This window comes from Camelus dromedarius, chromosome 5 (genome assembly GCF_036321535.1).
Source record: "Camelus dromedarius isolate mCamDro1 chromosome 5, mCamDro1.pat, whole genome shotgun sequence".
In the NCBI taxonomy this organism is placed as follows: domain Eukaryota; kingdom Metazoa; phylum Chordata; class Mammalia; order Artiodactyla; family Camelidae; genus Camelus; species Camelus dromedarius.
Window position 1 is genome coordinate 66,844,636 of NC_087440.1, and position 17,442 is coordinate 66,862,077.

The following is a 17,442-nucleotide window of genomic DNA, read 5'->3' on the forward strand; positions in this document are numbered from 1 at the left end:
GAGTATTATTCCTAATCATATGAAACTAAGGCACTATAGGGCACACGAAATGAATAGTGGGGCAGTGAAACACCCCAGCCGCCCCACAGCAGAGTGCCAGCAGCGGGGCAGCAAACAGGAACACGACCCGAGGAGCCATACCCGGGCCGACGGCTGCTCTCAGGACTGGCAGTGAGCTCCCAGAGAAACGGCCGCCCCTTTGAGCCTCAGCCTCCTCGTAAAAACAAAGGCACTGGGTTGCCGTGAGAACTAGGTGAGAATCCACGTAAAATGCCTAGACAGTGGCTGACCTAGAGCAGGCACTCAATAAGCATTAGCTGCCTGTTTCATCGTCATCATTATTATTATTATTAGGGGGTTTGGTGATGATGCTGATGTAGGAGTTTGCTTTAGTTAATACACTACATCTACACCTAAAGAGTGGAATACTGTACAACCTTTTCTGCAGCAGAAGAATACTTACTTACATCAGAACGTGGTCACAATACACTGACAAGAGGGGGAGGGAGAAGGCACACTACAGCAATGCACTTACTTGGATTTCCCTTAGGGGTGAAAACAAATATCCATAAATGCAAAAACTGGAAAAACACGCACCATATTTAGTTCTATATTTTTCTGTTTTCTAAGGAGAGGAAAAAAGTTATTTAATACTAACATAAAAGTAATAACACTACCTTCACTCTGAGTAAGGCTTTTCATCTTCCAAAGCTTTTTCACATGATCTCATTTTTACACTGATTTGACTTTTAATGGCCCCTATTAAACTGCTATTCTGCCAAATGCCTTTAAGCCAAAATCCTGAAATCCACTTACCTGCCCCCAAAAGGACAATCTTTCCACTAAAAGATGATCTCTCACTAATACCTTTGCTAACAAATCAAGAAGCTGGTTTTCCCCAATCTGAGGGGCAGAGACACATAACTCCACTTTTATAGCCAGGGCTTTTAACGAGCAGTTTGAAGAAGAGATTTTTAAGTTAATGATGCAATGCAGTAAAGCAGTAGAAACCATCTGTTAAGTCAGGGGTCTGAGCCATGTGTCCCAGGGCCTGGCTAACCTTGTTTGACTGTGTGATGCTAAACAGCTAATAGTTCTTCCCCACGTGAGTCCCAAGGTTCCATGGTAAGACTGCCCGTTGATTTCCCACTAGCCATGCCCCCTCTCTTCCTTGGTAACAGACCCTGATCATTAGCCAGACTCAACACCACTCAGAATGAAAGCCTCCATCTCCCAGACTCCCCAGCACCAGCCATGGCTATGTGACTCCTTTCTGGCCACTGAATGCAAGCAGACGTGTTGTGCTGGGCTTCTGGGAAGTTAACAGGAGGCAACTCAGCCACGGGAGCAGTTTTTCTCTGCTTCTGCTTTTCCTGCTCCTTTGGGCCTGTGACTTGGACCAAATAACTGGCATTTCAGCAAACATCTTAGACCGTAAGGTGACCCCAAGATGCAAGCCATGTGCTGGGATGATGGAATGAAAACAGGAGCTTGGGTCCCTGATGACATGTGGAGATGCACTAAAACCCTACAGACCTGTTTTCAGACAAACGAACGTATACTTTGTCTTAGCCACTGCTATTTTGTTTTGTTTCTTAGGTTAGGTGCAATCAAACCCAAATTTATTGCAGATGATATATGAACACAGGATGTTATATGCTGTACACATCTACTGACAGTAAACAGCACGTGACTTTTTTAAGTGGGTCATCAGGATAATAAAGCATTTAATAAATCACTTTTTTACTGAACCTTCTGTAGATGTTTATCACCAACTACTTTCTTTTTCCACAAAGACAGCCCCCTTATACACTTACTCTTTTCTCTAATGGTTCAAAGTCAACTAACACATAGACTTCATAGAATTCTGCCCTCATGTAACCGTGACCAAAATTCAACTCTCTGGAATCCCTAAGAAAAATCAAGAGAGACAGGCCAGTATCCCCAAGTCTGCAAAATACAAAGAAGTTATGACTCTCAAACTGGAGGCAAAGGAGTGGCATAACATTTCTAAAGTGATTTCAAGTTATGCACACAGAGCAATGGAATGAGAATAATGGTGTCATCAAGGTTCATGTTGGATAAATTCAAACCCAGGCAAACAGCCACCTACAGACAAATGTCAAGGAGCTACCCATCTCAACACGTGAGATTTACAGCAGGCACCAGCGTCAGCACCAACCATGCAGCCCAATGGACTATGCACATTTCAGGGCATCAACTGTCTTGATGAGGTCCTTTATAATACTGCCCTATGTGTAAGTCCCACTCCTGCCATCATACACTGTATCTGAGGGCCCCCCTCGGCAATCCTAAACTCCACTTAAGGACAAAGAAGGACCAGTGCTTTGTCTCCTGAGTGACAGATGACAGTCAGATCTCTTGCCATCTCCTGCGAACAGCAGAACCTTGGCAAGTTAGCTTTTCCTTTACAAGAGCCTAGACTTCCAAACGTAAATCATAAAAACGTAAAATCTTGTATTTACAGCTTGAAATTACACCCAGATTTAAAACTTCATAGAGGAAATTATTAACTTTTACAATTCCATCTTCCTAGCCCAAGTTTCTAAATGGGCTCAATTATATAAGGTTAATACACTTTGCCCAGCTCTCCCAGCATAATAAGGCTATAAGAAAAAATTTCTTAAATCCCGCTTCTATATCACATTTTCTACCAACACATCTTATTCTTACCCCATCAACCAAAGCAGTCCCTAGGTAGAAATTACTTCGAAAAGGGGGGGTCACCAAAAGTTTTAATTTACTTCATACATTTAAAGAACAGAATTTTGGAGGAGGGATGATAATAATCATACAGTAAAGAGAATAATGTCAGAAGGAAAAGAGAAACCAGATTTTATTTTATGAAACTTAAATCCTTCACATGCATTATACCTAAAATATGTATTTAATGTTCCATACTCACACAAGGATGAATTTTGCTTTTATTAAGAAGTAAGGTGGTGTGGGTAGAAGAGGTAAAGGTAGTAACAGCTATTTTAAAGTAAATTGAAGGTGGGAGGGTATCGCTCAGGGGTAGAGCACGTGCTTAGCATGCATGAGGTCCTGGGTTCAATCCCCAGTACTTCCATTAAATAAATAAACAAATAAAACTGATTACCTACCCCCACCAAAAAAAAAAAAAAAAGCTTAAAAAAATAACATAAATTGGAAAGTGTGCTGTGTATATATAAGCCATATATACTCCAAAAATTTCTGGGAAAATATGCCAAATTTAAGACTTACACTCTCTGAAGGAAAACATTATGGGTGATTTTTCTCTTCTTTTTGTTTATCTCTACTTTCTAATTTTTATACAACAAAAACACTTACTACCTAAGTAATTTAAAATGTATCTTTTGAATTAACAGATTCACAATAGCATCAACAGAAAAATAAGCCACATCTGGAACAGCTGGGAGCAAAACAAAGTCTGAAAGGTTTCTGGGCTCAAAGCTGAAGGATTCGGAGAGTGGAGTTTCTGGGGCCCCAAGTCCTAATGCCTTCCTCTCTGGACAGGATGCTCAGAGTGACTTTAAGCATATACCACTTAGCAAATTGCATCCTCTCTGCCATGCAGTTTAGGTAAGGGGAAGTCCAAGTTTCCAAGGCAAAGAAGCGTACTCCCAGCACCTGCTGATTCAGCCAAGGAAAGAGACTGAAGTTTCTACCAATTCATCATTTAATTATGTCTAACACTTGCTTTACAGTCTAGTTTATAGATTCCAGATGTTTAATAAACAGTTACTTCTCAGTTTCCTGCTATTAAACACTAAGCAGTTATGACAATTGATTATTGCTACCCCGAGGCCATCAGGAGGGCTGGAGTCCTACCCACCAGGTCAAGCTCTCCAAGCTGACATAGTCACCTGAGTGGGCCTCACAGCTTAAACAGCACACCTCCTCTTTCTTACACGGCGCCTTCTCTGGTGGGGACCTCAGGTTGGGGTGTTTAGGTAGAAATGCAAACAGGTAGGATGGGTTTGCTTTACCTGCTGTTCCACCAAAGAGGAAAATCCTTTTCGCAATCACAGGCACCCTTCCTTCAAGCGGAAAAATAAATCTGTATGTTCTGTTTTGTGCAGTAGATCAGAATTACACACTGCCAACCTTGCCTGCTAGTAAGAGCTCAGAATTATTGCCTCTGGTGCCTCATTCTTCTCTTCTTAAACCAATTTCACTGGCACTCATTCTACCTCCTCTATCTCAACTGAAAGATGGACTGATTTTATACAAGGAGTTTCCCTGGCCACTAAGATTCCTTGGGAATCCACTCTGATGGAAGCCAGGGACTGAGTGTGACAGTGCTCTCAGCCCTCCAGCCCCATGGCTCGGTACTCACTGTTGCTGGATTTAAGGTCGCGGTGGATGATGGGGACAATTGCCTCATCATGTAAGTAGTTCATCCCTCTGGCAATCTGCACGGCCCAGTTCACCAGGATGTCTGGGGGAATCCTTTTTCCAGATAACACTCTATTCAAAGGCCCTCCACGAGCAAACTCCATGACCAAGCAGAGGTTGGGTTCCTTCAGACACACCCCCCGGAGGGCAATGATGTTGGGGTGCTTCAGCATGGCGAAGAGCTTGGCCTCCTGGCGAACATTCTCTATGGTCTGGCTGATGTCCTCATCGGGATCGTGGCGAGCTGCTTTCACGGCGACCTCATCCCCTATCCAGAAAGCACGATAGACCTTCCCAAAGCCCCCGATGCCAATAATCTCTTCCAGGGTTAGCTCCGCAAAATCAATCTCTAACACTGAGAAAGAGAGGAGAAAGAGAAGCAAGTCAGAAACATCCTGCAGGCACCATTTAATCGCCCATTTACCTGGATGGGTACACACAACAAGCTGTCTGTTCACTTGGCTTTTCTGTCTCTCTGCTATAAACTCCCTAAAAACAGGAAATGGGATGAACTTTTTTCTGTTGCAGTATTGTCAGGGACTAGCACACAGTAGGCATTCAATAAATGTTCATGAAATAAGTTCCACTTGGAACGTCCTGTAGACTATTGTACCAAGACCAGCCATTTTAACTAGAGGGAGAGTTGAGGGAGATTGTTTTTATGTGACTCCTTCAGAGTTCACTGTGCACATACTGGGTGGTGAGAAGCATACAATCCAGTGCCAAGGCAGACAGACAACAACCAAACTGCAGTGTGACAAGAGTTCTGTAGCTTTGTATGATCTGAAGATTAGGAAATCACTAACTCCCACCCCGGGACAGGGGTGGTGGGGAAAGGACTTAACAAGGTGAGTGGGGAAAGGACTCTCAGGGAAGGCAACATTTGAAATGGGGCCTAAAGAATGAGTGGGAGGGATCTCATCAGGCAATGAGAATCAGGGCAGAGAAGGACAGTCCAGGCAGAGGGAAGGTCACGAGCAAGAGCATGGGGCATGAGAGTGCATGGCACATCAGGAACTTCAGGGAGTCCAGGGTGGCTGCATTATATGCCTCAGGGCAGATGAGGCTCCAAGCCAGGTCATGAAATGTTTTTAAAGCCATTCTGAGGGACTTAAACTCCACACTGTAAATGACAGGAGTCGTGTATCTTTAAGAAAGGGAGTACTGTCTGAATTGTGACTCAGACAAGAAACCAATTCTGGCAGCCGTGCGGACTATAACCTGGTGGACAGTCTCCTGCAGCAAATGGATCCACTAAGGAGGCCACTGGAATGACCCAGGCGCATGAGCACAAGGGTCTGAACCTTGGAGGAAACTGGGAGCCTTTCACAACTTCGTTCCACCAGGACCCGGTGACAAAGAAGTGCGGGGAAGGAGTCTCCGAGGAAACATCTCCCTCCAGCAGTCACCTGGGCCACAGCTTTACCCGGAGGCTCCCAGCACCACATCCAAGCACTCATCCTCTTTCCCAAATACAGAGTCTGAACCTATGGGACTTGATTCTGTCTTTGGTTCTGGAGAGGCTTCCGTGCATAGGTAATAAGGACTACGAGTGATTAAAAATCTCAGGCTAGATATGGTGCCGCTTATGAGCAAAGTGCTAGCTCTCCTTTTACTCATGAAAACCCTGTCCTCCGTCTTCTCAGTCTCTTTGTCTTTACCTGGCTGACTCACACTTATCCCCCAGGTCTCAGCTTAACTATCAATTTCCTAGAGGAACTTTTCCCAAACCCGCAACCAAATGAGGTCAGGCCCCCATCAAGCACTGTCACAGGAGTCTCTATTTGGCAAGACTCAACAAGGTTATAATTACTTGTTCAACGCCTATCGTCCTGCTAGACTGCAAGAACCACAAGGGTGGATTCTGCCTGCCTTCCTCACCAGTGTCCTTGCCATGCCAAACATTCAGTAGGTGGCCAACAGACAGTGCAGTAAAATGGGGGGAAAAATCTACCTCGGTATGAAATAAACCAAACTCAGATCCAGGGGAAAAAACTGAATTGGCCCTCCTGAAACAAATACAGAGAATAGTCACACTTTGTTAAAAAAAAAAAAAAATTAAGAATACAAATTTCTGGCAAGACCAAAAGAGGAACTGCCCACCGCTGCCTGTTCCCATCCTTTCTCAGCCAGCTCCACGCCACATCCATCCTCTATTCAGATGCTGGTGGTGCTCAAAATTCAGCTCTTGCTTGGTTATAGCACTTCTATCTTACCTAGGGCTAATATTCATTTATATTTTGTAATGCACTTGGCAGTCTGCACAAAGGAAACTCTTAGGAAAAGTTGGCTGGACTGCCTTTAGGTATATGAAATATATAGCCCATCTTCATCCTAAAGTTTCCAACTGTTCAAGATTATCTCCTCATCTAGCAATCTTCTTGAAGAATAAATGGTATGGCAGGTCCTGCAGACTAGCAATCAACATCCATTCTACAATCCTCCAGCATACCTTTCAGTCCTACAGAGACCAGAAAGCTAAAAACTACATTTCCCAGATTCCCTGACAGAGTTCTGGTTCAGCCAATGAGATGCAGAAGATTTGGAAGACAGAAGTGAGATGGGGACCATCTCCCTGCTGCTTCTCCTGGCTTCACTCTTCTGTGGAGGAGTGGGGTTTTTCTGCAATAGCATGTCAGTGTCCAATCATTAGCTCTGTGGATGCGGAAAGGGATGACGCAAGACCAAGTGGTCACCTAATGATCTCTGAACGGCAACCATGACAGGGTGTTCTTGAAGTCAGGAGCTTCAATGGCAACTCCTGATTCTATGCCTTTTCAGTCAGAGAAGCAACAGCCTGCCTGGTGGGCCAGGTCTGCAGCGTTCTGGGAGACAGTCCCCTATGTCCATCTGAGAACCCCTTCTCCCTGTCCTTCCAACAAACCCATAAGCACCTCATTTCCTGCGCTAAATCACTTTCTGCTTAAAATAGCTTGAGTGTTTCCTGGTCCTAAAGTGAATTCTGACTGATTACTAATTCTTGCCTTATCCATCTTCATGAAAGAGAAAAATATGCCTATGTCAAGGAGATTAGAAACGCCCTTGGAGGAGAATGTAAGTTATGTTAGGAGTCCCTTTGCTCATGAAGGGAAGTAACACTCATTTTTTTCTACCAGATTTTTCACTGATGAAGATATGTGCCTATTTAATAAATCTGTATTTACACACCTTATTTCCTCAACTGAATATGTGAATTCTCCTTAAGGAAATTAACTTTTATTTTCTCTTGCACTCTGTCTTCTTTCCTCTGGTCTGAAGCATAGTTGTGAACACCAGGGAAGTGTTAAATATTTATTTAAACATAAGAGAATTTAAAAGATGAGATTCTCAACTAGGGTGCTGAAGGGACAGCTCCTCTGATGGAATTTCACAGAAGACAGAAAACCTCTGTGGAGAAGGCAAAGCAATAATCTCTCTCTGAGTAGAACATAAACTCAGATTCTTGCTATTAAGTCAAGGAAATATTATGACCAGCCTTCAAGAAAAGTATAGAACACAGCTTACAAGCAGACAGAAGACGCAACAGTGGGGAATGCAGGGAGAAGGGAGGGTACTTTCTTCCTTCCCTGCTCAGAAGTCCCTCTGGATAGAAACTAGACCTTCAGCTGCAGCTCAGAGGATGTGGGGCTCTCCTTCCCTTCCCCATTCCAGTCAAGACCTGGTTTTAAGTAAGAATCAGGTCAAGTCTCATACAGCACATTTTTCAGTTTCTGTAGAAGAAAATTTCCAGGAATATCAGGAACAAGACCTTATTTCTTTCATTTTTGGAGTCAAGATGTTATTCCCTCTTGATTGAATCCTTGGAAACTAAATATATAGGTATATTCTGGTGGGTTTGGGGCAAGTGAATGGTACATATCTCATTCATTTAAAAACCTTAATTACATCTGAAAATACATCCTTATATTTCTAATGAATGCAAGAAAAAAATGCAAAATTAGAAATAACCTTAATTTATGCTTGCTTGAAAATATACACAACTCTCCTATAAGAAAAAAAAAATGTAATACCTAGGGTTATATATCTCCCAAGATGATAAGTTCAGGACGGTACATTTTCCACCTTTCACTAAAACAAAGAAGACAACCAAGCTCCTGGGCTGTTTATATTTGTCTGCCCCATGGAGAGCTAAACTCGAATACCTACACTGGAGGGAATAAAAGCACTCTATAAATATTAGATGATTTGTAATAACCCTCTTATATGCTTTCTTTGTCACAAGATTTAGTAAGTTCCCCCTCTTCTGTTTTGATTAAAGTTTGAAACAAAATTTTCACTTTGGAAAGCAACATTTGAAACTAAAACTGAACTTTATTACTTGACTTTGTGTCTTCTATTCATAATCTAATGTCAAATCCATGCCCCAGAGGGGAAGTTCAAAAAAGTTGGGAAAAGTTGTCAGCAGATCAATTTCACTCCAAGTCTTTGGAGACAAGGTGGTCGATCACCTTTATTTTTTAAGTGACACTAACTCAACTGGTGGACACAGCATACAGATCAGAGGCACATCTGTCAGCAAATTTGTGTCCATCTTTATCAAAGCACTGCACTGAAATGATAAGTTTACAGCACCAATTTCCGTGCATGTGTGACTTACAAGCACCTCCTTATCTTATCATTTATCTCCTTGTATTTAATACAGTATCTCTCTTTCACTGTGCACTTTAATTGGTTTTTGACAAGAGTTAAAACAAGAATGAATTCCTGAATTATCTGAATTGAGAATTATCAAGAATTTCATTCAAGATCAGAACTCCCAGTGTGGTTAAATAAAATAACCCACCAAGACTTTCAAATGTTGTGCTTTCCAAGTCAATTCTTTCAATAACACGGATTCTTTCTACTTCCTCATCATCTGAGTTTTAGATCTAGGAATCTACTCCACCCAAGGTAAATTTTGTTACAATAAAGGTTAAGTCCTGGGTGCCCAAAGGAGAAGGAACTTCTCCTGTAACACACTGTGGGCCTGTCTGGCTTTCTGCAGATGCATTCTTTCAGTCTAAGTCATGTTCACTCCTGACTCTGACAGCAGGAAGCACAAGATACTAAAGAAACTCAGTTCCTCCTCGTGAACCTCATACAGCTCTTCTAGTCTGACATTAGCTGTCCCTGAAAAAAAATCACAAAACCTCACCCACAAAGAGCCTTGAAATCTGACATGCTTATTATTACAGTTTTCTAACATGCTTATTATTACAGGCCAACATCTCTTCCAATATGTGACCAAGTTCATCTTCAACACTATTTGAGACACTACATGCTAGAACCCTTAGCCTTCATCTTTGCAGCAAAAAGCCAAAAAGCTGTAACACCTAGAAAAAAATTTAAAGTAATTTGTCACCTCTAAGTATTATAAAGATCAAAATGTAGAAGCAGGAAGTTTTTAACTGAATGAGAGGGAGAGAGAAACAAAGGAAACTAAAGATTTGAACATCAATTTGACAGTCAAAACACCAATAAAAAAACAAAGGAGAGTAGAAAAAAAGGAGAGGGGTTATGATTTTGATATTAATAGATGGTATTTAATAAACATCTTAAGATAATAACACAATTGTTTCCGTGAAAATAAGTCACAGGAATAGAAAGATAACTGTTACAAATAAAATTTTAGAACTATAAAATACAACAAAAAATTTTTAAAAATTAAAAAATAAAACTAAATGTTTAAAGTTGGCCCTTGGTAATGATTTTTTTAAATCAACTAAGATGCAAAATATCCATAATATGGAATAAATAATGATACATCTGTACTAACAGTACTTTTTTAACAGGAAAGAAATTATGTAAACACTCAAAAGCAAAGTAGTATAAACTGCACTGGGAGATATTTATATCTTTCTTCTAAAACCACCTAGCACCACCGATTAAAGGATTCTAATGGCAATTTAAGTCCTTTGAAAAAACAAAGAAAATTTCATTACTGTGTGTAGAACAGGGGGCTCCTGGGAAATTGGTGAAAACCAGGACACTGGAAGAAAGGCCTTGGGAGGGACCCCTGGGCATGGTCCCCCTGTGATTTGGCAAATACCAAATATAGGCAAGGATCTGGGGTGAAAAGAAAGGAGAAAATATACTGTCTGGGTGTCAAGGGGCTGGGATTTAGCCACTGTGCCTTGTGCTCCTGGTCTCCCACGGGGGAACGACATACTTTTCCCTCTCTAATCATTTCTCCACTCAACACCTGCCTCTCCACAAACCCTTCTTAGCACATTATTCATTGAGACTCCATAAGGTACAACTTCTGAGCTACAAGATTAGGATCCAAGAAATCAACACGGTATTTCAAAGACACTTTAGCCTTGAGTTCTCACAGGCTTCCGGGACTAGCCAGCCAGCCCAGCCCTGCGGTGACACCCCCATCTCCTTGAAAGCAAATGCCTTTAAGGGGCGGGGACAGGCGATAGAAGAGGTCAGGAAGGTCCTTGATTTGGGGACTAGGGTTATAACAGAAACCGCCAGCTTGCCTAAAATCCTTCCAGACTGGGGGTGGGGGAAGTGGGGAGATTCTCATGCTGGAGCTTGAGGATGTGGAATCAGGAGCTGCTGCTAAGATGGTCAGATGAAGGTGAAGAAGCCCAAGGGCCTGAGGTTCCAAGGCAAGGCCTGCGGCGTGTCTATCTCGCCCATCGCACGGCCCAAAGACCCTGCAGCGTGAGCGCGCGCGCACACATCCACTCCCAGGTTAATCACTGCCCACCCTAACGTAACCCTGGAGGAGGGATCTGCTCCCTTCTCGACCAGCCCCAGGCCTACACCATTCCCCCCACCCCTCCTCCCTGCCGGGCTCCCGGGCCCCGCCTTCGCCTTACACTGAATGGGCGGGTAGCAACTGGGGTCTTCGCCGCCGGGCTGGCAGCGGCTGGAGAAGGCGGTGCGTGGGGTCACGTAGTTGCTGGGGAAGATGCCCACCCGCTGGTTCAGCTGCCCGGTCCACCAGCCCTCGTCGCCGGACACCTGCGAGTCCTTGGACAGCACCTCCACCACGTCGCCCAGTCGCAGGGTCAGCTCGTCCTCGCCCGCCGCCTCGTACTCGAACACGGCTGTCCAGTAGGGCAGCGGCGTGTCGGAACCCAGCTCCCCGGGGGCCGCCAACGCCTCCTCCTCCTCTTCCTCCTCCTCCTCGGCCCCAGCCCCCGCTCCATCCTCCCCCGGCGGGGCGGCAGCAGCGGCGCTCGCCAGGCAGCCGAGAAGCGCTCTGGAGGTCTCCATGGAGCGGCCGATCCATAGGGTGCGGGGCTGCCGCCGCCCGCAGGAGCCGCCGCCACCTATTGTTCATGCGGCTCCGCAGAGCTGGGGGCACCCCCCTCCCCCGACGGCGGCCGCAGGTAGGGCCCGGGCTGACTGGGCGGGGAGAGCGGGCTCGCTGGCGCTGGCGCGGCGCGGCGACCAGTGCGCCGAGCGCGAGTGCTCACCGCAGCATGAGGGCGCGGCGGGCCGGAGCCCCTGCCTTCGCGCTCGCCCCCTGGGGCGGCCTGGCCACCTCCGCCGCGGGTACCTGCTCAAGCTGCCGGTGCCCGCCGCCGCCCGCTGGCCGCCGCCCGCTGGCCGCCGCTCCCGACTCCGCGCCGTGCCCCGCCCCCAGCGCCGCTCGCACGCCCGGGACCACCTGACGCGGACCTGGCTCCGCCCCAGCCCTGCGGACCCGAGAGGGCGGGGCTTGCGGGGCCCGGGTCCTCCCCCGAGCCAACCTGTCTTCCCATTGGCCGCCGCTGACCCGTCTGCAGGTTGCTCCCGCCACGGTTGGGGCTGCCCCTCTAGCCACCCGGCCCGCCCTTCTCCACCCCTTGCGCCTACGTCGCTCGCTCTCTGCGTCCCCGCCCTCTGTGCGGGCTCTCTCATTCTCAAACCCCAGGTTGACCCATTTCTCTCTCCCATTGGCCCGCCGCAGCTCCAGCCATTGGTCGGAGGTACCTGTCTGTTTCCTGGGAGAGTTCAGCACCGCCCGGCTGGAAGAGGCTGCTGCCTCATTGGGCGCCTGAGGAGGGATGGGTGGATCCTAAAAGGTAAAGCCGAGCCCTCATTCAAACCCGAAGGGCTGAAAGAGACCGCTCCCTTTGTTTGCCGCGGAGTGGTAGGGACTCCGTTGGGCCGCACCTGTGTTCTTGATCCCACAGTGAGTTTTGAGAGTACGCAGAGAAGGAGCTAGCTGAGCTGCACCCTCCCAGGAGAGCTCTTTCTTCGCCTGCTCCCTCTCAGAGTTGAATTCTCCCTTCTCTTAGGTCTGCCTCTGTCCTGGTCACCAGGTGGATCAGCTTCCGCTCCCGTCCGGCCAAATTGCACCCCCACTCCTACTTCCGTAACCTTTCAGCTATTAAGGCCTTCAGGCCCACTGGAATGTTCTCTGGAACTCTTCAAGCTACAGTTCTCTCTTGTATGAAGACTGCATACAGCTCACCCTTCCTTGGGTTCCTGTGGGAAGAGATTACAATACCGTCGATCTTTAGAATTCAGACGAGACACCACCTTACTGGGGCTCAGACTGAGGCTGGGAAAGCTGTCGGTGAAGTGGGCTTGGTCTCTCTGAAAAGACTCAATTTTCTACAAGTGTTGGGTGTCTTTTGCCTGCGGAAATTGCACCTTGGATCATGGTGACCTCTTTACAAATAAGATGAAAAACCAAAGAAGAATATACATACAAGAGGATACTGCAGTTCATGAGCAAGGCCGACCTTTTCCTACATCCTTTTGTTATCCTCCATTTCTCAAGCATTAAGAAAGAAAGAGCTTGGTGGCCCCTAATATTTTTTCTGTGCTTTAATCCTTTTACATCAGTATAGATTTCCAGTGAGAAGGTTCTCTGACATTTCAAAACAAGTCCATGCTCAAAGATCTAGCCTGATCTCTACAAAGCTGCATTATCTTTTCCCCTTCCATGGTAGGGACAGATAAGATTTATTTGGCAAGAGTTAGTGTGTCCCTGAATATTTTTTGTTTGATTTTAGTTTGGGGTTAATTGTTAGACAAACTGAAGACAGTGGGGGCAATTTTGAAAAATAACCAGGGCTGGCATCTCTGGCTCGGCTGCCACCAGCTGCAAGATCTTGAATGAGTACTCAAACAGTCTGCTCATCTTTAAAGTAAGGGGAGTGGACTGGAAGATCTCCTATGATCTTGTAGGCCAGACATTCGGTGGTTTGCACATGAATGTGGCTACACTGTATACCTAGTGTACAGAAATACCAAGACATTTTGGGTTTTGAAGAAGGAAGGATAGAGTGTGGTACTGAAGAGCTTCTGAGTATCTGATATCTGAGTAAATGCCCTAAAACAATGTTCAGGCTATTCTTATTGCACATAGGATGAGTGAACTGGAAACAATATGCATGCATCTTTCAGTAAATTCTCTAAATTTTGTTCAAAATAAAACCATTCCACTCCCAAGCAGAAGAGAACAAGTAAAGGGTAGATGTATTTCATGTTTAAAAAAATAAAAACCATGAGAAAAGAATTTTCTTGATAAAAATTTAATTTGGAGGAAAAAGGAATTTTACAAAATAGTATAGATACAGAGAAACAAACAGGAGGGGGGGGGGAACCCACAAAAAAGATACAGAGAAAATTGCCAGTGGTGGATCTCTTCCAAGTGGTAGGATTATGAGTAATTGGGCAATTTTTATTGTCATTTTCCTTATTAACAATTGTGTTTGAGGATCTATACAGTTTTGAGGATCTCCACTCCTCCCCCACCCAGAAGAGAATAGGAAAAACATCCTTGATCTTTCTCAGTAGGAAGTCTAACTCCCCATAGAACCTAAATCTTTAATACCATAGTGTTTAGAACCTCATGAAGAGTCATTCTTCAAACATTTCAAGAAGTCATTCAGTAAATGTTTATTGAATGGATGAGTGCTAGGAATTCAAATGAGGGAAGATCCTCCAGGCTAAAGCTGTCTGGCAGAAGTTGTCTCGAAGGGTTCATGGAAGAGGCAGAACAAAGCCAGTCCTGGAGGCGGATGTGGTGGATAGGGAGGAACCTGCATTCAGGATTGGAGGGTGAGCGTGGGCACAGCCCCAGAGGTGGGGAAGCTTGGGGAAGCCCACGGTTGGAATAAAAGGATGACAAAGAACTCTGACAAGATAGGTTGAAACCCAATTGTTGAGGGCATTCTAATTACTTGACTCAAACAAGTAATTACTTAATTTAATATTTGTAATTATTTAATGTCTAGCTTATTCACCATGAGGGCAGCAACCATCTGTCTGGTTCATGACAGTTCTCCCAGCACTGTCTAGAGTGCCTAGCACACTACTGGTTCTCAGTACATATTTGTGACTGAATGGCCGACTTGAATTTCAGACTGAGAAAAGAGCCTGGGTTTTGTTTAGCAGATAAAGGTTATCCCTGAAAGCTTTTCAGCAGGGTTGTGAGGTCATCAGATGTTACCTGCACCAAGGACTAAAATAGATGGGAAGGTGCTTATGAGACAGGAGGGAAGAGGGCAGGGCACAACCACTCAAGTAATGACAGTAATTTAACACTAAAATGGTGAAAGATTCACCTCCTAGTTAGCCTTAAGGATTAAGAGGTTTAACTTCTAATAGACCTTGAGCTTCATCATATGCTTATTGTAACAGCATGATCAAATAACATGCTCTCAGGTGCCATGACAGCCCCAAGGCTAACTGCAAAAGGCCAAAGAATGGGTGGTGGCCCAATTCCTGGGAATCCCAGCCCCTTCTCCAGGGCAGTTGAAATGATCCCACCTGTAGGCATGTGAAGCTACCGAGCCCATAAAACATGGCAACACCACGCCTAGTGGCGCCCTTTCACTCTCTCCCCTTTGGAGACGGCCCACACTCTGTCTATGGAGTGTGTACCTACTTTTACTGTAACCTGAGCACCCAGTTCCCACAACTCTTTCCTTGCCTTTCTCTTGCCTTACACTCTATGCAGTGTGTATCTCTCTAAATAAATCTACCTTTACTCAACGGTGGCTCGCACTTCAGTTCTTTCCTGCATGAAGCCAAGGACCCACACTTGGCGGGGCACATCTCAGGGGCTCAACTGAGACCTGGGACTCGGCCCTCCTCACTCCCCACATCTGTTTTCCTGCATCACTTACGCTGGGCATCGAAGGATGGATACAGCTTGATTAGTGGAGAATAAGAAATGTGGAAATGGAAATTACTGCAATGGATAGAAATAACAGAAATACCAGCCTGAGAAGAGTTAAGAGAAGAAAAAGGGTGTGATGGGATATAAAGTTTACTGAACTAAAAAAGAGCAGATTGCCAAAGACTTTGAGAGCCAAGTGGAATTACCAAGATTTCAGCACTATTAAGCAGAGGGGTGACAAATGTCACCCCAAAAGGGACCATTTTCTCTACCACACTGGAAGGTACACATAACATAAAGCAGGGAGAAAACCATAGCGATCAGTAATGCAACTTGGCAATGGACTTGTATCAGAAGATTGAGATTTATCCCTGCTCTGTCCTTTGAAATCTGTGTGACTTTGGGCAAGGTACCTATCTGAACCTCAGTTTCCTCATTTTTAAATAGATATAAAAATAGAACCTGATTTTTATAGAGGTTTATAAGGTTAAATGAAGCAAGTCGTACAAAAGCTGTTAGCAAGCTGCTTAGCACCCACTGGATTTTCAACATGTTTATTTCCTTCTTTCCTCTGTCCGTCACCCTCAGAAACACTCTAGGGAATTCATGAATTAATTGCCCCTAGAAAACTGCAGAGGCTTCTGGAATGGGAGTAGAATCAGGGTTTTTCCTTTAAAAAAGAAAGAAAGGAGGGAGGAAGGAAGGAAGGGAAGGAGGGAGGGAGGGAAGGAAGAAGGAAGGAAGGGAGGGGGGAAAGGAAATAAAAAGGAGAAAGAAGGAGGAAGGAAGGGAGAAAAAACCAAACAGGCATCATAGACTGAAAATTAAACTTTGGGGCATTGGATTTTGACTGAATTGGAATCCACACTCAGTCTGCTGTTAGGCAAGTTAACCCCCTGGTGCCCCAGATTCCCCTCATCTGGAAATTGGGGATAATCCCAATCACTCTGGGCTCCTGGAATGGTTAAATGACAGGGTGTATATTATGTGCTTAGCACAGCATCTGTCATGTAGTAGCTGTTATTATTATTATTTGAGCCTAAAACATGATTTAGTAAGTGATTATCACCCTCTGCTCAGGTCTTCTGGGAACTAGTTTAAATCAATACATTGGTGCTAAAATCCCTCAGGCTGAGGTTAAGCTTTTCCAAAAATCAGCCCATCCCTCTCACCTCTCACGTTATATTATTTCAGGAAAGGAACTCCCATCGCTGATTCATAAACTCCATCTGCAGTAAAATAACTTTCAGTAAATGTTTTGGGAGGGTGTGTGGTAGGGCTGAGAGAACAGAAGTTGGAGCCGAACTCTCGGGTTCAAATCTCTGATCCATGTGTCACTATGGACAAGGCACTTCACTCGTTCATTTGTTGTCAAATGAAGTTGTTGTGAGGATTAGACCGAGTAGACCGAGTAAGGAGTGGTCTTCACGGTACCTAATACACAAGAGGTTCAATCAATTGTAAATGTTCCTACTGCAATTGACAGAACTTTAATTCTTGTCTTCTGAGGGTTAATGGAGCCTGAAACATCAAAATGGTAAGAAATCTCCCTCCTATCTCCTGTGACCACCTCAGTTCAGAAAACAGCTGTACTATGGCAGCTGTTTAGAATGTCTCATCTCTGGAGACCGAGCTGCATTTCAACAATGATCAGAGCCTTTTCATCAAGGAGTGAAGGTCAAACAGTTTCTGCTCCTTTCAGCCTGGTTGCAAAGCTAGGCCCATGGGACGGCTCTCTATGAAATTACACCTCTTACGACCATGCTGGGTCTGCAAGGACTTCCTTTAAGCCTTTTTGTCAGGGACCCCAAATAGGTCCAATCAAAAGAGAATTAAAGGGAAAATTATCTGTGCAATTGGGGTTTTTGAAGAACATGTAATGACTGGGAAAATGATCTCATAAAGTGGGGGAAAAAAAACTATCTGTTGTAATCTTAAAATAATTCTAAAATAAATTTGATAAATCAAGAGAATGAACCGTATAT

The 17,442-nt window shown here is 44.8% G+C and overlaps 1 protein-coding gene across 9 annotated transcripts in view; it reads right to left on the reverse strand.

The window, feature by feature from the left end:
- The window catches only part of MAP3K9 (mitogen-activated protein kinase kinase kinase 9), a 90,997-nt gene extending 79,029 nt beyond the window's left edge, over window positions 1–11,968 (reverse strand). For all 9 annotated transcript variants that reach the window (XR_010381026.1, XR_010381027.1, XR_010381024.1 and 6 more), the window contains exons 1-2: window positions 11,211–11,968; window positions 4,343–4,756 (exon numbers count right to left, since the gene is read on the reverse strand). Coding sequence is in view for 5 of the 9 variants with exons in the window: in XM_064486075.1 (XP_064342145.1) it covers window positions 4,343–4,756; window positions 11,211–11,610 (814 nt within the window). In the remaining 4 variants the exon portion in view is untranslated. The remainder of the gene's footprint in view (window positions 1–4,342; window positions 4,757–11,210) is intronic.
- Window positions 11,969–17,442: the final 5,474 nt, after the last annotated feature.